This window comes from Harmonia axyridis, chromosome 1, assembly GCF_914767665.1.
Source record: "Harmonia axyridis chromosome 1, icHarAxyr1.1, whole genome shotgun sequence".
Lineage (NCBI taxonomy): Eukaryota > Metazoa > Arthropoda > Insecta > Coleoptera > Coccinellidae > Harmonia > Harmonia axyridis.
Window position 1 is genome coordinate 65,359,805 of NC_059501.1, and position 26,750 is coordinate 65,386,554.

Sequence of the window (26,750 nt, forward strand, 5' to 3'; positions counted from 1 at the left end):
GTTCAGTCGATGAGCAGCTGTCTTCTGAAAGAAAGAGACAGCAACAAGAAAATCGGAAGAAATCAATCCCAATCGTGAGAGGACTAATTTTTTGCGGTAAACAAGGAATACCCTTAAGAGGAAAAACTGATTCGGGACGTATCGATATCACACCAGATTCTGAACAACCACTTCAGAATGACGGTAATTTTCGAGCACTGTTGCGTTACGCAGCTGAATCTGGAGATAAAGATCTTTCGGAGCAATTGGCCACTTCTCAAAGGAATGCTTTTTATACAAGTCCCCAGATCCAAAACACCAGGACTAGACATATTACTGCCAATTCTAACATGTTGTTTTCTGTCTGAAAGGTAACCTTTCAATAACATAACCGCTCTCTCTGAAAAACCAACATATGTCAAAATTTCGATCAAAATATCATGTACCACCATATCGAAAGCCTTTGTATAACCAAGCAAAATTAGCATTGTAACAAATCCGTAATCAGTTGCAGTCAATATGTCGGCAGTAACTTTCGATAAAGAGGTAGTGCAACTGAAACCTGCGCGAAAACCAGATTGTAATTCTGGTATTATATTGAATTTTTCCAGATGTTTCAGCATCTGAGCATTGAGTATTTTTTCAAAAATTTTGGACAACACAGGCAGTAACCTTATTGGCCGCAACTCCTTGTATTCTCTGACGCATTGTTTTAGGCAATGGTCGAACCAATGATACCTTCCAGGATGATGGAAAATAGCTCCTCAGAATGCAAGAATTTATTATATGTACCAATATTTCAAAATGAACGGACAACATAACCTTATCATTTTCATATTCATACCATCAATCCCAGCAGAATTTTATTTCATTGATGTATTTTTCTACAATTTCAGCATCAATTAATGTAAAAGTGTCCTTTACAGGAAACTGGCAAAAACTTCTGCCTGAATAAAACTTGCGAAGGTTTTCCGTTAAGTGCTTGTCAGGGTCCGGTATACAATCCCTCAGATAATGGTTAAATTTCTCACCATCAGACAGCGAATCAGGAATATCAGTTCTGCTTTTCCTATCAATATTCAAATAATCAAGATGTTTCCATAGATCTGAAGGGTTACCAGAGCGCATAGTATAGGAGAAAAAGTTACTCTTTTCTCGTCGGATAGTATTAGTTACTAGATTACGAAAAGTTTTATAGTCATTCCAATTGAATGCAGTCCGCGATTTTCTATATTTTCTTTTTGCCCTGTCACGATCATTCATAAGCTCCCTAATTTCAGGGCCCCCGCAACCGCGCGTGCAACGCGTGCCCGCACGCGGGCGCCACTGTAATGCCCGCCACTCACGAAGCGTTTCTTCCAGCGTTTGGTAGCTAGCGTCGAAGAGATTCCAGTCGGGCAGTCAAGTTCATACTCTGATTTACAGTCGTACGGCCGTGTCCCGAGCTGTCTGACTGGAATCTCTTCGACGCTAGATACCGAACGCCGGAAGAAACGCTTCGTGAGTGGCGGGCATAAAAGGGCGCCAAAACCTCTTATAGACCGCATGAAGAACCGATAGACCAAAGGTTTTAGAAAAAGATTCTTTCAAATTTTTCAACAATTTTTTTTCCAAACTTCTTTCTTGCAATTTATACAAGTTTCCGAACGTCGCAATCGGCATGAAATAGCCAGATATTGGTTTACAAAAACGCATACTCTATGCTAATCCTAGGTCATTTTTTGCGCTATGTGCTATGCACACAGCTTAAATTTATCTGAAAATGATGCTGCTTAGGTTTCGAATAAAACAGAAAATGATACTTTTAACATAAAAATTAGACATAAGGCAAGTTCTCTTTTATTAAATATTCATTCTTTTAAATTTATCATAATTTCTTATGATGTTTCATTCCAGATTAATATTGTAAGCAACATGATGCAAAGTGTAGCGATTGACATTAAAGTGTGCCAAAACCATTTGAAGAATTTAGTTGATCATTTCAAAAATTATAGGGATGATAATGTTCTCGAGGAAAACTTGCGGGAGCTGGAAAACTAGCGGCTGTTCTTGAGATAGATCAAGGTTTTTCTCCATTATATACTGTAAGACGAAAGTATAAACCAATATTGTTCGATTATGAACAGACGGAAGATCCAAAAATCGCTTTTAAAATGAATTTCTTTTAGAAAATAATTGATCAAACACTAAGTTCTTAAATTAAATGACAAATATCTATTGAAATGCTGTCATGCTCTTCAACAAAAGCTAACTGATGACAGGAAAAAAAGAGACTGACGTGAAAGAAAATGATTTATTCAACGAGATAAAAGCCCTAAGATTGTTTTCATTATCTGAAGCGAAAATCCTCTTGAAATTCTACAATATATTTTTGAAAATAATCTAACTTCTTCTCTACCGAATCTTAGTATTGCCTCAAGAATCCTTCTCACTTTACCTGTGTCCTGTGTCTGTTGCTTCTGGTGAAAGATCATTCACTGAATTAAAAAATGTTAAAAACTATTTGAAGTCTACCATGTCTTAAGAAAGATTTTCTGGATTGGCAATCTTAGATATAGAGCAAGAGATACTCTATAAGATTGATTGATTGATAATATAAAAGAATTTGCAGCAGCCAAATCTAGAAAAACATCCATTCAATTTCTGGATTGATCCTAATTAAATGTTTATGCCTTTATGAATAATTTATAGAAGAATACAGCTTAAGTTTTGAAACACATTTGAAATATATTATGTTACAAATAACACCATAAAGTTCTTAAGGCAATGAAGGTTGCTGATAGTTTTTCAACCATTCTACACTAAATTCTCAACAAAACTTAAAAAAAAAATTTCCGATTATACAGTAGTACTTTTCTCTATATCCCCCCTTTAAGGGGCGCCAATAGTTATTTATAATACAAGTGCAGTAGGCATTGATATTCTTCCACGAGTTCAAAATTCAACTGCAACACATTTCGCCAAGGTCGCCAAGAAACGTGAATCATTAACACTTTCTTCGATAATATCCTTAATATCGCTCCGTTGTTGTGAGGTCAAAACCATCTTGTAAGTTTAGTTTCAGTACAGATGCAATTATAATTTCAAATTTGGGAATTCAGGAAAACACCGCCAATGAAAACAAAATATTGCGTATTTCACTTTTTACTTAGGGAACGATTTGCCTATTGAAAAACTCGATAATAAGAGTAGCCGCAATCGCAAATAACACGTCTACTCAGTATGATGTATCATACGTATCTATGTATTATATTTCTATTTCTATATATTATATTTTATTTTCCATAAATTCACAAGTATACAATACACTTCATAATTCGTAAAATCACTACATACTCATCTTATCTACGACTACTTCAATCTCCAATGACATTGACATCATTCATTACCATAGAGACACTCTTCTTCATAACATTCTATGCTCCCAGTCACGTCAACGCTAACAGTCGGCGGGACATTTAAATTTGGCTACTACATACGTAACATGGTTTGTTTGTAAATAAATAATATCCACCATCATTTATATATATTCTTGGGTAATTGGCTGCATAGACGGTAGTCATATCAGAATTCTACCTTCTACCACCAAGACACCCAAATTCATATGTCAACAGAAAAGGTTTTCATTCTGTTTAGTTTCAAGGTTTATGTGACAATAGAAAACTATTTACACATGTGTGTATGTTGGAATATCTGGTTCATTACATGATTGTTTGAAAAGTCTGATATCTTTGAGAGCATAGAAAGTGGAGAATATAAATTTCCTAACAATGCCCATATACTAGGGGATTCAGCATATAAATGTGTATCAGACTATGTGATGGTTGGTTTGAAAAATAATAATAATTCAACCAACAGATAAAAAACTTCAATGCAAAGTTATCACAAGTCAAGTATGTATAGAGAATACTTTTGGACTTCTGAAAGGCCGTTTTCGAAGGATAAAGTTTCTAGAAACAGTGGATGGACTAGTTTAATTGTAAACTATGAACAAAATTGATAGTTAAATTCATAAAATTTGGCAACATAGCATTCTTCCTCTGGTTGAGGAAATAACTCGAAGAGTGGCTTCAACAACACAATAGGCAGTTGGGTTGTATTACAGGTAAAGAACCCTAAAAGTATTCATAGATAGGGAACTTGAAATCGAAAGGCCGTTATTCTTTCTGTAACACTGCTATTATTTAATCATCAGAAACTGACTGTTTACTTATCACTGTATAATGATCTCAAAATCTAATGAGGTTGAGGTGTTATCGAGAAATTTGAAACGACTTAATGACTACATCAGTGATATTAGAGTTTTGAAATTGGAAAAAGGTTAAAATAGATATATATGAGATATTATATCAAAATATTTTATATTTTCCTATTCAACCATATTAGGGCTGATATGAATATGTCATCTCCAATTAACAACGAGTATTCTATAGATAGGTTCAATAAGTTTATTTCACACTTACATAATTAGAGATCACAGAAAAAAAAACAATGAATAATGACTTGAAACGTAAAACATGAAAATAATTTGCGACTTTACAATAATAAACAGAATTCACAACAAATATTGATATCACTACGGCACCTTTGGTTTATCACAAGAAAATATAAATATCATCAAATTTTACATGAAAATCTTTTTGAGCAAGATATACATTTCTTGATTCAACTCAAAATTATGCAAATTGTTGGCATCTCCTTGCAGTCTCATCAGCAGTCCTCCAAAAGACAGATACGCTGCCAGTCTTCTAGATTGATCACTCAAATCATCATCACCATCCAGCCTATATACTTTTCCGTACATGACGTAATCAAAACTGTCGGCCCTTGAACCTACGGCATCTACTTCGGAGGGATCCCAATACTGACTGTCGGGATAACCGTCTTCTCTAAGCGTTGTTGCCAGAACTAGACGAAACTTATCACCTAATTCCATGGGGTAAATCAAACTGTTGATGTCCAATATGAGATCCATCTTGAAAGACTCGCTGTCGCAGTGCAAACGTACCACTCTGTCGAATTTCTTGCCTTCTCTGTCGATGTCCTTGACATTGAATATGTCCTCGAAAACAACACCTGCCATTTTTGGTTTCACTAGCTAAAGTTCACCCCGAGAGACACAACTGACAACTGCCGAGTGCCGAATGCAGCGATTTAGGGAAGAGGGTAACAATTTGTACCTTACTGAAACACAACTGCGCAAGGTCAATATAAGTGACTCTAAATGGATGCTAATTACTTAAGTTTCTTAAATTAACGTGCTTGATGACTTATACTCCAAAGTCATTCATGAATTTTGTTATGATGATTTTGAATATCTGTGAATTACTTTTAATGATTGTTCATTTTATTGTTATCTATTTATTTTCACGATACCTGAATTTGTCACGATACCTGAATTTTTCGAGTTTAGTGCCAGATATAACCGCAAAGGACGAGATTCTTTATAAACTCTGTTTATTACTTTGAATTAGTGAAACATGAAAACACCGGAAAATGGACCAAAGTGGATATTCGGCGAAAATTTTTTTGACTCTATTAAAATTCAACTAAACATTAGATATAAATTACCAATCAAAAAAAGTAAGGAAAAGAAACATACTACTCAAATTTTCTTCTCTACTTATGGGTCTTAAAACAAGCCCATTAGCACTGGAGCAGGTGGCAACTGCACTTATCTCTGGTTTGCTGAACAGTATATCATTCATTGTATCATAATATTTCCAGTACTTATGGGCATTACCTGATTACTCGTTATGTCTTCTTACTGTTTTATAGGTGTTTTTAAGACCCTTTCATTTAGTATCGCATTGTTGCGAGGTGAATTGGTAGCCAAATATTTTAGACATTTCGTTTGAAATTTTGTCCCAAACAAATTTTTTGATACCTGTCGAAAATTCTTTGTCATATTTTTTATATGAAGCAATAAGCTGTTTAGTGGTCATATCACTCCACAGCTCAGTATTATCTGAAACAAAAAACTCAATAAGAAACCAATTTTTTTTTTTTAAAAAGCATCAAATTTCAAAACAGAGATTGCTCTTGCTAGAACTTTTCTTATAAGTTTACTTTTAGAACCTCTCACCTGTAAATGATGGTGAGCAGTTATTATTTATTGCTGGTGTCAATCTGACAGAGCTAGGATGCAGGACCACTTGAGAATTTCCAATTGAAATATTTTCTAATGGATCTGAAATTATTTATTTATTTAATTTATTAGAAGCCTTCAAAACAGGGTAAGCACCAAAGAGGTTTCACTACAGTGAATTCAGGCTAGCAATTCAGTCTAAGCCAACGTAACATCCAAACTTATATTTAGAGTTTATCATGGAAAATGCACTTAGTCGAAAAAGATGATTAGTTTGAGTACAGAGACTATTGAAAATTAACAGTTCACTTCGTTAAATGTATAAAAACTAATATAAAGAACATACACAAACCATTATAAAATTGCAATCACTGTTCAATTCAATTTTGTTCCGAAAGGGATTACAATCTAAGAATATACCGACTTTTAAGTGTGTATGTCGTTCTTCATTAGTTTTTATGCATTTAACAAAGTGTTAACTGTTAATTTCCAATAATGAATAATGAACTTGCCCTTATAAAGGCAAAGGCCAAATAAATATATGTATAGACGAAACATTGGCTTAGTCCGAACTGGTCGCCTGATTTCAATGAACCTAACACTGTAAATTGTGCTGCAATATAGATAAATTAACTTATGTAAACAGATTAAAAAAATTGATATACCTGAGGTGTTTCCCGACAACATTCCACATTCTACCTTCAAAAATACTCTAGGTACTATCCTAATTCTCGAATAACTAAGATTTTGACGAGATGTTTCTGTATTCTTAATAATATTTTTCGCACCCAACGACATTTTTTTCGATATATTAATAATAAATAAAAAAAATATAAAACAAGTATAAACAAACTAAGACGCTCTTCAAAACGACACTGGAGAGCTTGCAACACAGATAAAATCTAAATATAAAGAAAACGCTGTTGATAAAATCCCTTTGCTAGGTCGAAAACGTCCGACAAAAAAGATCGACATCCGATTGATCAGATTTCTTTGCCGAACACTCCAGATGTGTATTCCCCTCAATCTGGAACTTGTTGTAATAAACCTTAGAATATAGATATTATTCGATGATGGGGAATATCAGTCACAAGGAACAGTTGTACACAATTTATTCAATGGCAACGTTTCTGAGCATTTAGCTCCTTCATCAGGCTAAAAACAAAAACCAATTTATAAACAACGGCATGGATCATACAATTGGTGTAGCAATAAAGATAAAAAAATACATAAAATGACTATAACGCTATACAATAATAAATATGAAATATAAACTAGATGACAAAATAACAATGAATATAAATATAAAGCAAAACAACATAAAACAATTCACGCCAGGTCGGCCAAGGAAACAATAAGATTACAAGAAAAAGCGATCGCTTTTTCTTGTAATCTTATACAATACAGTGTTGCTTCGCCACGGTGACTCCATCTATTTGTTTTTCATGTGTTTTCATTTGTTTCGTTTGTTGTTTCCTTTCACTTGTTTCCTTCACCTTTTCATAATTCCACATAGATGGATCCCCCCCCCCCCCCCCCCCCGTTCCTGTTACATTTTCTGTCATTGGAAGTTCCATTTTATATTCATTGTTCTGTTTGTTTTCTTTTCAATCAGATGGTAAGCTCTCCCCTTTTTAAAATATATTTATATTTTTCATCTCTTTTGTATTTTAATGCTAATATTTCATTTAGAGAATTTTATTTCTGGTTGTGATAAGTTCGAGTAATTTGAATCTTTTTTTTAATATTTGTAGTTTTTTCTCTCCTTCGTTACATTGTTTTTATTAGTTTCTTTTGCTCCAGTTTTTCTTGAATTATGGGCCTGAATACGATCTGTGGGAGATCAAACAAGTAGCCATTTTAGCGAAACATTTGGAGTCGACATATAGAGTTTTTTCGTCTCCCTTTACTTTTAATTTAATTTTTTTGTTTTTTTTTCAATTAAACTTTGGCGGCATCAACTGGTTGGTTATTAGCCGCATATGCGATCATTTAGAATATATGTACAGAATAAATTGAATAGTGTAAGTATGAAATCTGAAGATAACATCAGACATAAACATGTAAATAAACAGACATAAATAAAAGATGAAAGATATATTGATAAATGAGCATGCAAATAAGTGAATTTCAGCGACAAAATGAACTAATAAAAGAATAAATATATACACACATATATGCATATAAATAAATTAATTAATAAATAAATAAGTAGACAAATAAATAAATCAATGAATGGACAAACAATAACAATAATAAACAGATCAATAAATAAAAGAATAAAAAAAAAGCAACTGAATGGGCATGTAATAGATATGAACTACGAAGGAAATATTGTTCAGGCAGATAATATTCTTTATATTTTCTTGTAAATTCCAATATCTTTCAGAAAGAGGATTACATTTTGAATTTCGACTCTTCGACATAATGATCGTTCTCTGTTTACTATATTATATTTCAGTCTGCTCGGTTGGTAGATTGCATTCGTATAAAATGTGCGCTACAGTTACATCTGAATGGCATTGTTGGCATTCAGGTTTTTCTTCGCCCTTTAATAAATATACATTTGTAAAGGCCGTATGGCCGTTGCGAATTCGGTGCATCTTTATGATGTCCACTCTTGGTAATGCACGGTGTTATCACTTCAGGCTTGTAATGTTTCAATTTATTATTTGTTTGTTGACACATTGCTTCATAATCTCATTTCTAAAAACTTTTTGTAAGTCGGTACTTTTTATTGATTCAACGTCATTATCAATTTAATTTGCAGCACTACGAGCTGCCAGGTTAGCCATTTCCAAGGGTTACTGTCCGTATATCACCTTGGTTACCATGGTTAATAAGTTGGTGGTCCCTATATGTCAAATTCCTCAAAAACCTGTGATTATTTCCTCAAACTTCGGTGAGTTATCTGTCACCAGAGCAACCGTTCTTTTATTCTGGTAAGGTTCGGTAACCACGCCCACTCGGCTTGGCAGATTTCATTTTAATTCTCAGAATATTGTTTTTATGAACATTTTCCATGACATCTAACACTCAAAATCTTTACTATTTAAATTATGAAACAAATACCCTTCAGCGCCATTAAGAACTTTTAATTGTTTACAAATTAAAAGAGATCAACCATTTTCAACCTTCAAAATTCTGTCAAAGAAAAATTTGATTGACCAATGAAAAGTGCCAAGCGGTCCGTAAAAACGAAGCAGGTTAACTGAAACATTGAAAACCACTAGTAACCGCTCTGAAATTCTTGGTGATATACGGACCATATTCGGTCGGTCGACAATTCTTGCCATCCAAATCGTGAAGGAGCGAATTTACTTTTAATATTTTTTTATTTATATTGAACATACCTACTAATAACTTTTTACTGACTTTTTTGCAGAACAATCTGAAGTTGTCAAACTAGGTAAGATGTTTTTCTGTCGAGAAAACTGTCTTTACCTTTCCTGGTTTTGAAATATGGAGAAAATTACCGTTCCCACATTCCAGATAACATTTAGTGAAATCTAAAGTTTCTGCGTTATAACCATGATGAAAGCAAGCAGTCCATCAAGATTATAATCAGAAAAAAACTTTGATTCTAATCCCAGCTTAATTAGTGCTTATTCAGGTTGAATTGATAGGATTGTACGGATTGTCACTGAAAAAACCATGTCTGACACCATCCTGGACGTGTGGGCTGATCCTGATGCTGATTGGGGAAAGTGGTTTGTGATCGTGTAGCCGCGGGATATCTCACCGGATCCGGAATCACCGGAAATACGCCGCCGACCAATGGAGCCCCCCATGTGCCTCATGCCAGGTTTCCCCAGTACGTGGAACGGCATACTCAAACGCCCGCTTATGAACCAGCTGCGGCCCAGTAAGCAAAATACCGGCTACAAAATGTCAGTAATTTGAAATCTAATAGGATAGTTCACCCAGATGACCTCAAACCAAGGTACGAACTTTCAACAAGTGGCTTAAATGATTGAAATCAATAAAAACCTCATTATTAATATTGGAGTACTAGCCTCTAGTTGAAATTGGTACAGTGGGGAACTACCGAGTACTGCTTCAAAGTTGGTTTATTTATTTTGTAACATGTATTCATTGAAATTTAATAATATAATTACTTTTTATGTTCCCATACGAATCATATTTTATTTGGGAATAAACATATATTTATTTATTTATTAATACCTATTTAATACTGCCCCTTCCATTATTGATAACTTGTTATACTTTGTTTCTATGCATAGTATTTTTCAGATGGTGTCCATGATCACACCATTTTTACCATTAGAGATAAATATATGTATATTTATATAAATGTCTTGTCAGATGTAAGCATGAATTGTTGTTTTTGCAACTTTCCAACTCTAACTTTGTAATTTGTGTGATTTTAGCATCCTGAAGAAGAACCGCATATTGGTTCGAAATATAGATGAATAGACGATAGACTGTTGATCTTTTCAAATTGCCTAGATACCCAAACCACACCTCCTTTATATAAATATATATAAATATAAATGTATATAAATACCAAATCTATTGTTTTTGAGTCAGTCAATAATTCAATCAGAATTTATTAGTCAGTCAGTCTTTTAGTTAATTTATTTGTAGTCTTGCTTGAAACCATTCATACCTTGTAAATAAATTCATTTTTGGAAAGTGGTTCTTTAGCACAAATTCCATAATTATATGTATGTACCTTTATAATAAATTGTTTTTGAAAATATGAATCATTAATTCCCTATTTAGCCTCAACTGTGAAAGAAAATGAATGTTCTTGAAAGTTCTCAGTCAAAAATAACTATTTTTTTTTGTGTTGAAGTGGCAGCTATTCAAATATTATTTTCTTTGAAGTCATGCATCCCGCAAATTGTCAAACTCCATGCAAAATTTTCAATGTGGCATTTAATAAATCTGATGAATAGTTATAGTTAATTTGAACCAATATAAGAAATATTTCGAAATAATCGATACAATTAAAGTCCCCAACATCTGCATATTTGAAAACGCAAAATATTAGGACATTAATTTGAAGAACGTAAAACAGATATGGCTGAAAATTTTCAAGCCTAGTTAAATTTTAGAAAAGATGAAATTCATTCCTTGATCCATGAACCAGTCCTTTTTCATTAGCCATTCAATGTCAATGTGGATCTTATAATAGAAAGAAGAAGAACCGTAAAACAGATATGGCTGAAAATTTTCAAGCCTAGTTAAATTTTAGAGAAGATGAAATTCATTCCTTGATCCATGAACCAGTCCTTTTTCATTAGCCATTCAATGTCAATGTGGATCTTATAATATAAACAGATAAGTATTATATTTTTGGTAATTTTCTAAATAATTTTTGGTAGCTTGAAATCTTTTAATTTGCGAACTTGTTCCTCAGGAACAGTGAGCTATTATTTTGCCCATATGTATGTAATTTTTTCAAATTTGAGTAGTATTACCATAGTATAAGGAATGGAATCCATTCCTTATACTATGGTATTACTAGTATTACATGATTCGGTTCAACTTATGTCGATTGTCGAATAACTAAAGGTCAAAATCAATTCTATTCGGCACTTTGTTAGATGTAATTGAATAAGGTCAGCTGACTTTACCAATTTATGAGTTTGTTTGTAGATGGCGCACTAATAATTTCTTGGTCTTCAAAAAAGAAGAAAAAGAAAATATGAATCAAATGTCAAGTGTCAAATGATAAATATGGCTGTTTATTGAAAATCTCAATATTTTCATATCGATTACTCCAAACATTAAATGAATCTACATAGTTTATCTTATTATTGTTTCACATGAACTAATTTAATGATTTTAAGTGTTAAACGTTAAAATATTAAGGTAAACTTGGTATGACCACCGTATGATTTTATTCAGTTTTATTTTGGTTACAGATGATTGATAAAGAGCAGGAGAGTGTTGAAAGATTCAGATGCTTTTTCGACATAAGCATTAGTGGTTTACCGTCGGGAAGGATATTATTTGAATTATTCAATGATGTTGTTCCAAAAACATGTGAAAATTTTAGATCATTATGTACTGGTGAGAGAGGGTTGGGAGCTACAACAAACAAGCCACTTCATTACCAGGTAGATTCGATTTACAAACTCATAAAGTGAAAATATTCTTTCAATTCTAATCAACTTTCCTTATTATAGGGAGTACTTTTTCATCGGGTAGTCAAAGATTTCATGATTCAAGGTGGTGACTTTTCCAATGGAAATGGTACTGGAGGAGAATCAATATATGGTGGAACATATGAAGGTATGTGTTCTTTCCAAAGCAATTCTTATGACTTTCTCCTAAGAAGTTGATCATATAATGATAACTCAAAATAATACATCACCTAGCGTCAGCTGTGATTTCCGGTTTGAGATTCGATAAATGGAAAGTTTTATATTCATCTACCTCTTCAACAAAAAAAACAATTACAAATTACAAGAGAATGATTTTTTTTTTAATTCTGAAAGGAAACATTCTTTTTTTATCTTTATTTATCAATTATCACAGAGAGATATAAGTGCCTAAACTCTTTAGTTTCAACATAGGCCATTAATATCTAATTCAATCAAATGATTGTACTACAGGGGCAGTTGTTAAAGTGCAAGAGCGGATGGCAAATCTCTATGTACTATGTACTGCAATTACTTCGCATCCATTATAATATTTTTTGCTGATTGACAGGGTTCATGATTTCACGATCCTACGCTTTGGAAATCATACAGGGTGCTCCTAAATTGGAGATACAAAAGAAAATCAGATATTTGGATATTTTTAAGAGTAAACAGTCCTATAAATATGGGCCCGAAAATGCTTTGTTCTCAAGATATGGGGTGTTTCTTGTAGTCCTACTTTTTTGTGATGATTATACAAGTTAATCGAATCATTAGTACAAATCGGAAAAATAAGCGCCAAAACTTATAATTAATTTAGTTTACTGATTGGATTTTTATGATACTTTGAATTTTCTCAAGGATTTCCAGAGAATTGTCTGAAATATTTTTCTCCAAATGGGTAGCAGATACGAACAAAACTACAAGAAACCAAAAAGTTCAGTTTCTTTTTTAATTTCATAAAACTACTAGTTGTCCACCAAGAAAAAAGCGGGCACTGTTCTAAAAAATATGTTATCCTGTAAATCTGCAATCCAAATTGGCATATCACTTGATTAATGTAAACTCTAAATTGAAATAAATATACCAAAAATTTTGTGTTTTGCAGATACTATGAGAAAACCAAACACCCTATATCTTGTAAAAAAGCATTTGCGGCCCCATGTTTATAGGACTATTTCTTGTTGAAATTATCCAGGGAATCTCTCTTTTTAGTTTGTGCCTCTAATTTTGGAACAATCTATATTGTGTTTGGATTTCTTTATATCTGAATAGATGTTTTTATCAATATATTTTCAACAAATAACAATAGAGTAGATAATAAATTTTATCAATCTCAAAACTTACATACAAATTTTATGATATTTTTTTAATTTCTTAAAAATATGTAGTATAATTTTTCAATATGTATTATACTCATGAATCACATTGATGAAAATTGTATATACAAAAATTTTTAAGTTATAAAGCTTCTTTATTTCAGATGAAAATTTTGAGTTGAAACATGACGCAGGATACTTGCTTTCGATGGCAAATCGTGGTAAAGATACAAATGGTTCTCAGTTTTTTATGTAAGTACAAAATACTAAATTCCAATAATAATTTTCAGAGTAAGTTGAAATACTTTCTTAATATTGTCAATAGATATTTTTCAAATCTTGTAATATGGTTCAATTATATTCATAGTAAATTTATTTGTCAGATTAATTTTAGCTGTACTTGATTTTTTTGAAGTAAGACTTAGTCCCAAACTCTCAAAAACTTGGGTGCTATCTTCTGGTTAAGTTGATCAGTTACAGAACAGTAAATGATGTGTTGTTCTGTAGCAGTACGACTGTCATCATCATGACGTCATTATCCTGTCTGGCCTCCCTTGATCATATCTTCTCAATTTTTGTGTTATAGTACAACACAACCGGCGCCCCATCTCGACAAGTGAGTATTTTTATTTTCATTCCTCAAATATTTGGAGGTCTTTATACAACAGGATCACATTCAGCCATTCAAATTTCCAAGTTGAAGGTCCCAATCAAAAAATCAAGTTGGATAAAAACATCCAACTTTATGGTGTTATTGGGACATAAAAATTTATTTGTAAAATAATAGTTATTTATAAAACAAGTCAGTTCATAACTCGCATGTTGTATACAATATTTTATCAAGTTTTGGTGAGAATGGAGAATGTTTGTGTTTTAATCCTAATAACTTCGCATTTTTGTAATAAAGACTCCAAAAATTTTGTGGATTTAATTTAATTACTTGGATAGAATCAATTTTATTGCCTTTTTCAACTTTTTTAGTGTACACGTGGTTTTTGGACACGTTGTTAGTGGAATTGATGTGGTACGTTTAATTGAAAACCTTCCAGTAGATGCCAACAGCAGACCTCTGCAAGATGTTAGAATTGTCAAGTGTGGAGAATTAGTCAAGCAAGTGAAAGGTAAGGACATACTGTTTTTCAAAAAGGTTTGAAAACTGGCTTTAATTTGATGATTAAATTATAAATATATGCCTTGAACGTATAAATACAACAAAATTTACACCAGGTGGGCGCCATGTGCGCAACGGTAAACTTAACCAGAATCTTAGTTGAAGAAATTGAATTATCAGATTAAACATCTTCTGTAAAACTGTTATCGTAAGTAATTGCACAAGTGCATTAGAATTACCGATAATTTTGCATGACAGCGTGTTGTCATAAAAACTGCATGAGTTCATTTTCATTTTTGGAGAATTATCCGGTCATTTTGATGCACGAGTGTAATTCGGGGGAATATTTCCTAATAAACTATTAACTTGTCAAAATGACATGAATTCCATAGATGCCATAGATTCGAACTGTGTAAGATGCATAGAAACTATGCATCTATGAACAGAACAATTATCGCAGTGCAGTTTCGCTTCCTACAATGCAATTATCGCTGTAATTTTCGATAATTGTTCTCCACATACATACAATTTTTGACAGGAGGGAAATATTCATCTGTAATATGATCTGAAACTGAGTGGATCTCCATTGTTTTTTCAACACATATTTTAGTCGAGGAGTAATATGTATTCTATAGATTTCATATCGTCGGCTAAGAGTGTAAATCTGCTATGTCCATAATGAACAATTCCACAGGAGACCCAAAAAACCGTACAGTACAGTGTTATAATAATAATAATAAGAGAGTTTATTCATGAAAATACATTCGATAGAGTTTATTGAATGTATTTTCATGAATAAACTCTCTTATTATTATAATTATAACACTGTACAGTGCATCCCATTTTGGGTGAGACAGCCAGGTTTCTCGCTTGTTATTTAAGATAGAGTCTTGCGGTTTTCACGTTCCTGTCCTACTTTTCCGTGAAACTCAAGTTGGTCTAATCAGATTCTGCATAACTGTTTCCGTTCAAAAGATACAGGGTGATTTTGGAAATTGATACTTTTCGGACCCCTTCTTTATCTCCGAAGTTATTAGAAATAATGCTGAGCTGAAAACTACGTCTGAATCAGAATTCTGCGTAGAAACCAGTGGCGTACTCAATTTTTTTTTTCGGGGTATGGTTTTGAAGATTCAACACAAACCTATATTTTTTTTAATGGAACACCCTATATATCATAACTTCGTTGAATTCGTAATTTTTCTCCCTTCAAAATGATATATGATACTATGTAGGTAGGATGTTCAGAAATGTTAAAAAAAACACTAAAACGTCAAATAATGATGATTTTTTGTAAATGGGCCATGAATTTTCTATGTTTCAATAAGAGGATTATTACTTTCGATGTTTAAAAGTAGTAGGTCATTGATGACACAAACATCCTTGTTGTTATTATGGCTACTATGCATTTGGGAGCATTGTTTTATCAAGTAGGCATTAGAGGAAAAAAACCAATCTGATCTAGCTGTCATCGCTATTAATTATTGTTATCATTATTGCTTCTTCTTTTCTATGGGGAATCCATTGCCCATTAACAAAAAAACATCATTATTTGATGTTTTAGTGTTTTTTTAACATTTCTGAACATCCTACCTACATAGTGTCATATATCATTTTGAAGGGAAAAAAATAACGAATTGAACGAAGTAATGATACACATGGTGTTTCATTAAAAAAGACATAAGTTTGTGTTGAATCTTCAAAACACTACCCCGAAAAAAAAATTTAGTACGCCACTGGATTCTACGCAGAATTCTGATTCAGACGTAGTTTTTACCTCAGCATTATTTCTAATAACTTCGGAGATAAAGAAGGGGTCCGAAAAGTATCAATTTCCAAAATCACCCTGTATCTTTTGAACGGAAACAGTTATGCCGAATCTGATTAGACTAACTTGAGTTTCACGAAAAAGTAGGACAGGAACGTGAAAACCGCAAGGCTCTATCTTAAATAACAAGCGAGAAACCTGGCTGTCTCACCCAAAATGGGATGCACTGTACTGTACGGTTTTTTTGGTCTCCTGTGGAATTGTTCATTATGGACATGGCAGATTTACACTCTTAGCCGACGATATGTTGAATCCGTATTTCTAGGTATCTTGTATACTGTTATCTAATTTTGTTTTTCGTTAAAATTTGACATTTTTTTTCATAGCCCTCCAATGTTACATGAGTGAGATGAATGAATTCAGACAATTCGTTCAACCATTACTGTTTTTGTCACTCAACCTTTTTTTTATTCATCCAGGTATAATTTTTTTGTATTGATTTTCAGTCCGAAAAGAAAAGAAGAAAAAGGTCAAAGAAGAATCTGATGAGAATGAAAAGGAAAAGAAAAAACATAAAAAAGATAAAAAAGAAAAGAAGAAAGAGTAAGTTAAAATTCAAATTTAGGGGATCCTAATTTATAAGCTTTGTTTTATCAGAAAAAGTAAAAAAGCTCATTCCAAAGAAGAGGAGAAAAACCTGCATCCATTGGCTATTGTGACTAACATCGATCCTGAAGACATTCCTGATGTCCCAGTGAATAAATTTTTGCTTAGAGGTAATGCTTCTAAGGATGACAAAAATATGAAAGATGAATCTAAATCCTATAAGGATCGAAGAGGTAAATGTATATACAGTAATAATACTGTAAATTAAGTTTTGATTTTTTTTTTTCAGATAATGACAGAGATAACAGTTTTAGAGGAAATAGAAGAAACTGGGATAATAGAACGTTCAATAGAAGGGGCCCATTGAAAACCAAAAGTGGAAGAACCATAAAAGGACGAGGAAAATTTGTGAGTTGCATATTTTGGGAACTAGCTTCTTGGCTTTACTGGATATTGAGTGAAGGCAAAGTTTATGTTGAATGATTGAAAAAGGTTCATCCATCAGTGAAATTTTAAAGCTTATATATTATTTTATGCAAAGCAAATTATGATAACTTGATGAAGTTCCTGTTATGGGACTCTAATTCACCGAATCTTTAGAAGTATTCAACAAACCTTAGATTTAGATTTAATTAAGGAGGTTACGTTTCACTGCGACCTAAAGCTAGGTTGATATGGATAGTGGATCACAGCTGTGGTTCAAAAATACATGGAAAACGACCCGTGTCAAAGGAAGAATCGTGCGAATATTCACGAAATGAACGATTTATCCTAGTTGACACGGGTAGTGAAGCACAAGCGAGGTTGGTTATGTGTAGAGATCGACTCGTGTCACGAACGTAAAATGGGATATCAAACATGTTAGATATTTAGCGTGTTTCGTGGTCTTTGAGCGACCATAGTGGAAGAAGACAAGGGATATTTTCGATTTTTTTTTACTGAATTGTGCTGTACTAGGTTTGTGATACTTTGTAACTTTTTTTTTTGTTACATACGACTTTGAAACTATTTCCCAAAATATGTTTATTGGGTTTCAACGGATGAAATAAATTTTTAGTACATATACTAAATATCACAGAATTCAATTGAAAGCCAGGCTAGCACCGAAGTCATAAATTTTTTGTCTTTCACAGGAATACTAAAAAATTAGAAAAAAAACTCATCCCAGCACATCTGTATTTCGATTTTGTGCTGCACTTATGGAAAGTTGTGCCCTTGACATTTTCGTAAAAAAAAATTGAAGAAAGTTAGTCGTGCACTTTCGTTTTTCTTCGGCCAAAATTGCTGCTGATACTTTTGCTACATTTGTGCAGTTGCCTTGTTCTGGTCAGATTTTCAGAAATAACTCTCTACTTTTTCTTCAAAGGATGGAAATCTTTGCTTGTACATGCCCGATTCCATTCCATTTGCGAGATATAACTAAAAATTTAATTTTTTTCACCGATTTCCAACAGCCCATATCTTTTCAACCGAGCCGATTCGGAAAAATGGTAAAGGAAAAAGGTATTTCCTTTGACGTCAGGAATTGCGATCTGCAAATTTCGAATTTAATTCTAGTTTATCGCACAATGAAATTCCACTCATAAGTCGATGTTTATTGATCACCCTGTATGACAGTGCCAATAATGATTTTTGAATTTTCTCTATGAATTAATTATTTGTGGTTATAAATTCGAGATAAAATCATAAAGCATATACAGGGTGATCCAATATTTCCAAAAATGGAAAAAGTCCGGATCTGATTTGTTCCCGATTTCAGAAATATTGAAGGAAGGCGATAGTAGAGTGACTACACTTCATAATTTGAAATTTTCCTGTCGATAAGTTAAAGAGTTATTGAACTATGAAATTTCACTTATAAGGTTAACATCACCCTGTATATAGCAAACGGCGATCTTGATACGAGTCCTTCATGATGACCTTTATTTATGCATCCATTTGTCGCATTCTTCCCGGGATACCCTGTCTATAGCCTAACTATAAAAAAATATTCTCAGAAGAAAATTTTTGTGAAAATATTAACGGCAAGAGAAAACGAAAAAACAGTCCTATGAAAATAGACCCACAAACGTTTTGCGATTGATCAACAAAAATCACATGTTCAGAAATTCGGAATGAGATTTAATTCCATCATAAACAACAGGCAGGAATACCGACAAAGTTAATTCCCGTCAAAAAAGAGCCGCATCATAGTCATAAATATCTAAATTGACGCAGAAAGACATGTGCAGTCATCAGGGCTGGTCGGCATCCCTTTGTGCCAACGATGAAACAACATAAATTTGCCAAATAGGTTATGGCGATACGAATATACGTCGTTTCGTCGCCTGTGAATAAGGCGTAAAATCATTGAACGCAATGCACTACCCATGTCAACCTAGCTTAATGGTCTATTGTGCCCCCCAACAGAGCTATTCTCTCCATAACGTGATCTACAGCTCGCCTTCCAGTTCCAGAGTTCTGATGAACTCCAATATCTGGGATGGCTTCAAGGAGGCTAATTCCTCACTTCTATAAGTTTCGTGTCCAAGGCAGGTTTAGCGATGGCGAGGCATTCCTTCAACAAACCTTTCACCTTGCATGTTTGCAAAAAATTTTTTTTTTTTAATAAAGCAAATGATACTAACTTACAGGGTTTTATAAACATTTGAAGATAATTTTTGCACCATCGGAAATTAAAAATTGCTATATGATTTCTCAAGATTTTGTGAACCATTGTGGAAACGTTCGTTAAATGCTAGTAAAGATTCTGTGGATCAGAATGTAGTTAGTACATCTATATATATATATATATATATATATATATATATATATATATATATATATATATATATATATATATATATATATATATATATATATAATATAAAATATATAAACATAATACATACTATACACTCTGAAAACTCGAAAAACTTCATAGATATAAACATCTTAATTCAGTTTCCTCTATCCCATACTTCAATATGAAATGCTGATATCCAATATTTTTCCAAATTGTCGAATTTTTAATAAGCAGAATATATACTATTTTCTGTATCTACCTGCTGAAAGCCAAGGTTTGGCAACTATTGCTCTCTTAGTGTCATCAGTTGTTTCACTTCGTTTGGCGCGCTTGAAGTTTGTTTTCTGAATTTCTGATATATTTAGGTATTTATTTCAATAAATTTTGAGTTAATATGAAACGTTGATTCACTGCATAAGAAGTGCGTTCTTTGTGGGGAAACTCGCGAATTGAGTGAAATATATTTTCATATATATATTTTCATTTCCGCGCGGTTCATGTCAAATTTGACATAGTTCATGTTGGGGAGTAAATTTGAATACTGAAAATGACATATGCTCCCTCTATCTATGTTTATTAATTTGAGGTGTAGACCTATAATAGTTATTTGAAATACAAGTGCAGAAGGCATTGATATTTTTCCACGAGTTCAAAATTCAAAAACGAGCGCCGAAGAGGCGACTTTTTGAATGCGCAAGTGGTAGGGTAGAATGAGCCTTCTGTACGAGTCATACATTATTTTCTCTAATTCATTCAGTTTTTATTGAAATTGATGAAATACTTGCATAAATATCGTTTAGTGATTTTTTTATTGGAAAATGTGGGTTGGCAGAACAATTTTCTGTTATAGTATATCCAAAGTCACTTGAACAAGTCCATAAAAACGCTTGGCCATAGGAGGCCCTTTGAAGTGGATACCGCGATCTGCTAAATACCGGGGTTTATTTGAAAGTATTGTTAGGCAATAAATTCACTGGCCCGAAAGGAATTTCTGGAAACTTGGACAAACCTTGTATATTCGAAATATTCATCTTCCTCCAAGTGACTTTGGAAATACTATACATAAATCCCTGGCAGGAGAGTTTTGAGTACCAACATTTAATAGTAAAATGTAAATCTGTATGGATATGAATTAGAGAATAATAATTTCTCTATGACTCTCCTGTCACGGATTTATCTATTATCTGTCAAATTTGTGATGAGGAAAACTATTCTGCCACCAATATTTTTCATTTTTCAATGCAAAAATCACTAAACGATATTTATGGAAATACTCCATTAATTTCTAAAAATTCAATGAATTACAGAAAATAATGTATAATACTCAAACAGAAGGCTCATTCTAACACTCGTTCATTCAAAATCGCCACTTCTGAACTTGTGGAAGAATGATCAATGACTTTTATTATAGGTAACTATTCAAACTTTTTGTAGAATTTTTAGTTGATCACCTCCCCAGAACTATAGAAATTCAATTAGAATATCTAAAGAAAATATACCAGCCCTGAATCAACAGAGGGGCTAAGTTTAAATTTAGTTTGTATATGTATAAGTTATCTTGAATGTTTAAGCATGATCGTATTATAATCTTCTCATCTAAAACATCATACAACAATGACATAATAAATCACAAATATCATGAGTTGTGTAGTCTATGAAGAGCACTCAAAAGCTCTTGTCACCAAGTCGGTGCTTTACTAAAATTTTTGTACTTCATTTTTTAGATATTTTCAATTAACAAATTTGATTACAGAGGTTCAGAACTCCATCTAGAAGTCGTTCGAGAAGTGTAACGCCTCCGCATTGGAGGAAAGAGGAGAATAGGGTGATCAAGATGTCCGAACTTGCTGATCGCAAGAATCAGGAACAAGAAAAGGAGAAAATTCAGGATTCGCGGCGGGATCAGGTGAGGAGCACTTACACTCCAGAGAAAAAACCCGACAGATCCGTCGACTACAACGCTCTCGACTACGAAGACCATTCGGACAACGAGTCTCGTCCTAGGATTAAGGTCCCTAGCCTGGTGCAGTACTCCTCGAACTCCAACGAACAACGGGCAGATTCTGAAAAGCAAAAGGACAACGAGGAGGAAGATATTGGACTGATTGAACGTAGTCAATTTTTGGCAGAAGCTTTGGGAGTTCAATTGAAGACTGGGCAAGATCATCAAGACAAAACAGAGCCTAAACATGGAATGGCCGCCAATCAAAAAACAAAGCCCATCGTTTTACATGCGAAAATAGACGTTCCCAATGAAATGGGTAGGGATAGAAGAAGACGCTCCCTTGACAACGCACCACAGGAGGAAAGAGGAGGCAGAAACAAGTTTGAGACAGAAAAGCCAGTGAACTTGAATGCTGGCAGAAATTATCGCACCAATGGTTCGTATTTAAAAAATAGGCCTCACCCGATTTAATTCCACTGAAGATTTTGAAGTTTATTTGTTTATGATGAAAATGTTAGTTAATTCAAACAACAATGAAAATTATGAAGGTTTTGCAATTTTAATTTATGAATAGGCTTAAAATTCTGTGTTTGGCGTTCCATGTAAAAAATCTATAAATACCATGTTTCAATTATTTTTTATATGAACGATGAGATGACTGAAAATGCCAAAACCTGAAAATCACCCTCAAACATAGGAACTATAACTCCAAATGCAGTATCTTTGATTTCATCAACATTATCACGCTCTATCTCTACCTATATCCGAGAAACCCCTAGGAACTTTTGAATTTGGGATACCCTGTACTTTATTTTTCTGAGTTTCTGAACCACAGGGCAATATTGAAACTTAGTCTATTTTTTTAACTTCCACATTATTCGCACTCGAAAGAAGCAGATCTTAAGGGTAGTTTATTTAATTATGTTATTGAGTTTTTTGCAGCGCTTTACTTTTTGAAGCTGTAAACAAAAAATTTTGCAAAAGACATTTACAATAATGATAATTATGAATTAATTTTGTCAGCTTTATATAATTCTATGAGCATGTTAGTATTGAAGGAAATAAATCATGGCTTGCTGAGTGTTTTATGACCAAAGAGTGATTTTTTTCAATATGCAGGGTGTTCCTTAATGATATGCTAATATTTAAAGGGGCAATTTTTGGAGAAAAAAATTTTCATATATCGTCCTCAGTTACTTTCTTTTTGTTATATAAAGAGGTGAACCAAAAAAAAGAAAAGTAATATTTATTTAGAACACTCTATGGAGTGATTCGTTGACAGACGACATTGTTTACAAACACTTGGATGTTGCCTTCTCTTTTCTAAACATTTCCAATTTTTAACCATGAGATAAATTACAGCACTTAATATGGTACTGCTGTTGAACTAGAAATTGATATTTTGAATGGCAAAGCTCTTAAAGTATTTAATACACTGAACCAAAAATGTACATAAACTCTATAGAAGATTAATTTAATTGATGAATTTAGTTATCATTTTTCAACCGATGAACAGAAACATTAATAATTAATTAATGAAAAGAAATTCAAAGGAACTTCTCCCATTTAACCAATGAACTGTTCATTATTACATTATTGAGTTCATTATTTAATCGGTTGTACTACATTGAAATTTTCCAAAGTAGACTTTATACATCTATCTAATGAACGAAGAAGTACATTGTATTAATGTAATCAAATTGATGATTGTCATTATTTAGAATGAACAACTTTTTTCACTGTACTGAAACCATTCAACTTGCTGTTATTTCTCTGTTAAAATATTGTTCAAAAAAGATGAGGCAACATCTAGGTAATAATCTCGTCTTTCAACTAATCACTCCACAGTGTATTCTGAATAAAATCTTACTTTTTGTTCAGCCCTATATAAATCAAAAAAGAAGATAAATGAGGACAACATCTGAACACTTATGATCCCGAGAAATTAATCTACAATTCAAAAAAATAATTGCTAAAATCGGCCAGAGGGTTCGAGAAAAAATAAACTACAAACTTGGTTGCAATATTTTGTCCATTTTTTTTCATATCATTTCCCTAAATGAATGGTTTAATAAAATCTTGTTTCAGGTCGCCAAGATGACACCCGAAGAGCGCCATTCAGAATGGGACGAGATTTCAGGTCAAGGCATGTTCCAAAGGTCACGTATCAATCTAGGGACCATAGGAGTTTTCGATCGAGGGATGCCAGAGACCGCAAACGGAGGCGCTCTAGAGACATGTCGCACGAAAATCGTCGCTCAAGATCTCCTCGAAGACGTTCTTCTTCGCGCCGAAGAACTCCCGATTTAAAGAAAGAGGACAGAGACAATAAATCTGTTGATGTAGGTAACAAGCGAGAAGAAAAGCGTAAAGGTTCTCCACGGAGGGATAAAAGTGACGATCGGAAGACCCCAGAGAAAAATGCTACCGAGGACAAAACACCGGAGAAATCAAATATCAAGAAAATTCTGAAAGCAGTTGAACCACTCAAGCCAACGGATAGTACTGAAGAGAAGTATAGGAAACTGTTGTTGATCAGACAAAAGGTAGAAATGTTGGAGAAGAAGAGGAAAGAAGAAGATCATCAAGTATGTAGCATTGAAGAATTTAGTTTACTACTCTTTTGAGGACAAGACTTTTCTATGTAATTGAGCATTTGTCCGCCGAACAGATAACCTTATCGAATATTTAATATTCGAATATTAGTCGCGAATAATATCAAACGATAAGCTTACTCCTCTCTGATGACGATTTCTTGACCAAATTCAAAAATGTCGGGCCGCAAACACATCAAAATTCTTCAAGCATTATTTTGGATTGCATAATAATGAAGTCATTTGTTACAACTATTTAATTATAAAAATTCTTGTTTTTTTTTTTGTTTCTGCAATTTCAATTCATTTTTAGTTTTAATGTAAGCAACCGTCTGTGTAAATACATAGGTTAAGTAGAGCAGGATTGAGCTATCCCTATAGAATTATAGGTACTCAAGCCTGGACTTCGCCTTTTTTCTCAATGAAGATGTGACTATAATAAATGTTCCTCTTTGTAATACTGATGTATATTGAGAAAATAAGGTCATTATTATTATTATCAAAGACCTAAAACTTGAAATTTTCAGGGTAGGTTTGGGTCTCAAGTGCCGCAGGTAAATTTCATAATGGCAAAATAGCCGCTCGAAATTTTGTTTTCCTGATCATTTCACTCGAACTTAAATAAGAAAAAAAATTGACTATCGCGTCACTGAAACAATGGAAAACCGAAATAAATCTGACGACACCATCAAAATCTCTATATTGGATAATGACTACAAACCGAATTTCGTGAAGTTATCTCCAGAAACAAATGAGTTATAAAGAAAATCTCAATTTGGAGATATTTTGCATCTGTTGACACCAACACACTAATCACTAAATAACGCAACTTTTTTGTAATTTAAGCCTTCCTGTATCTCTAACGGTTTTCGATATCCCTGTAGTGCCCCTCTAAATAGTTCTAACCCTGTATATTAAGAATTCCAAGCTTTATTCAAAATTTCATGTTCATTAGAAGCATAGAAAATTCAAGCAAAAAATTGAAAAAAATACCTAAGTTGCAATTCAGTTTCTGTGTCAAATAATCATTCGAATATGATAAGGCTCATTTTCACGGTGATAGTACTATCACGACAGAGTGATAGTGATAGCAACTGTCACCACGTAAACTACTCGATAGTTACTATCGTGATAGTGCCAGAGTGCTGTCCCGATAGTTACTATGACCGTGAAAATGATCCTTTTTTTTTAGCCTTAATATAAACTGACAACAATGACATCATCATGTATTGCTATATTCAGTTCTGTGTTCCACCCTTGATAGATAACAATCTGTATTGTAATCATGTATTTATAAAGGTGACTTTTCATTATGGGATATATGGAAAGCACAATGAGGGATGTAAATTTATATGAATGAAATGAAATCCATATGATGAAAAATCTCCTTCAGACATTAATGAGACATGAGTATAATTTATTCTCATATTGAGCATATATCTAGAAACATGATCTTAATTGAAAACTTAAGTTGTCATCTCATTTTTCTATGCCTCCTTTTCAAAATTATGATTCAAATAATGGTTATGGGTGTAATTTTTACAGAAACGCTTGGAGGAAAAACAGAGAAAAGTGAAGGAAGAAGCAGAAATGTTAGAGAAGGCAAAGCGCGCCAAAAAGGAAGCGCTGGAGAAAGAGAAGCTAATGAAAACGTACAAAGTGTTACAAGAATTAGATAAAAGAGTTGGTGGTGCTCCAAAAAATAAACGAAGAAGCAGTAGTAGCAGTAGCAGTTCTAGTAGCAGTAGTGATGATAATCCCCCTCGTAGAAAATCTAGACGATCTTCTTCTGGAACTAGACAAGATAAAAAAAGGTCTAGGAGAAAGTCATCCAGTTCCAGTAGTAGTGATTCTTCTAGACAAAGAAGTTCTTCGAAGAAGAAGCGCTAAGATTATTTTTTTATGTTTGTCTTATCTAAAGGGCCATATGCTAACCATGGAGCATTGGCTAATGTGTCTCATCATTGTCATTTATTGATGATCTACAAATTTGTCAGATATAAATAAGTTGAATAAAAATTATTTGGTTTTCTATTCCTTTATTTTTTGTCAACTACAAATTTGAATGTTTGCAAAATTAATGCCATTTTGTCAACATTACAGAAAAGAAATATTAAATCTACACCTTGGAGTAATATGCCAAATGATTACCTTACAATGCTGTTAATTTTTCAAAAAAATGGCGAAATATTTGAACAAATCTGGACCCAGCAGTTTTAGATCGTAACAATAAAAGAACTTTGTCTGAAATGATCTACTCCTCAGTTGACCAATTTGGTATTCATGTTCTAATAATTCATCGCATGCATATATCAGGGAAGCTGTAGGCTATCATTTTGTAGAAATATATATAATTTTTCGGTGTTGTTACAACTCATTTAGAGGCAAACCCCTATTTCATTTCTTAAAAAAAAAATTCATTTTCTATTGAGAATAGAATGT

General features: G+C 33.1%; 3 protein-coding genes across 3 annotated transcripts; 1 reads left to right on the forward strand and 2 right to left on the reverse strand.

The window, feature by feature from the left end:
• Window positions 1–3,247: 3,247 nt before the first annotated feature.
• Window positions 3,248–5,520, reverse strand: LOC123670896 (DNA-directed RNA polymerases I, II, and III subunit RPABC3-like). The gene has a single exon (XM_045604470.1). It carries the CDS (start codon window positions 5,060–5,062, stop codon window positions 4,604–4,606), a length of 459 nt encoding a protein of 152 aa, XP_045460426.1. The 5' UTR covers window positions 5,063–5,520; the 3' UTR covers window positions 3,248–4,603.
• A 126-nt stretch (window positions 5,521–5,646) lies between these two features.
• Window positions 5,647–7,189, reverse strand: LOC123670897. Its single transcript, XM_045604472.1, has 3 exons — window positions 6,733–7,189; window positions 6,065–6,169; window positions 5,647–5,947 (listed from the first exon to the last, which is right to left on the reverse strand). The coding sequence occupies exons 1-3, from the start codon at window positions 6,863–6,865 to the stop codon at window positions 5,775–5,777; spliced, it is 411 nt and encodes a 136-aa protein (XP_045460428.1). The 5' UTR covers window positions 6,866–7,189; the 3' UTR covers window positions 5,647–5,774.
• A 4,559-nt stretch (window positions 7,190–11,748) lies between these two features.
• LOC123670902 (peptidyl-prolyl cis-trans isomerase G) lies at window positions 11,749–26,342 on the forward strand. The gene is made up of 12 exons (XM_045604476.1): window positions 11,749–11,908; window positions 11,962–12,156; window positions 12,226–12,331; window positions 13,664–13,751; window positions 14,086–14,115; window positions 14,481–14,620; window positions 16,885–16,981; window positions 17,036–17,217; window positions 17,274–17,392; window positions 21,523–22,150; window positions 23,803–24,302; window positions 25,854–26,342. Exons 2-12 carry the CDS (start codon window positions 11,962–11,964, stop codon window positions 26,196–26,198), a joined length of 2,430 nt encoding a protein of 809 aa, XP_045460432.1. The 5' UTR covers window positions 11,749–11,908; the 3' UTR covers window positions 26,199–26,342.
• Window positions 26,343–26,750: the final 408 nt, after the last annotated feature.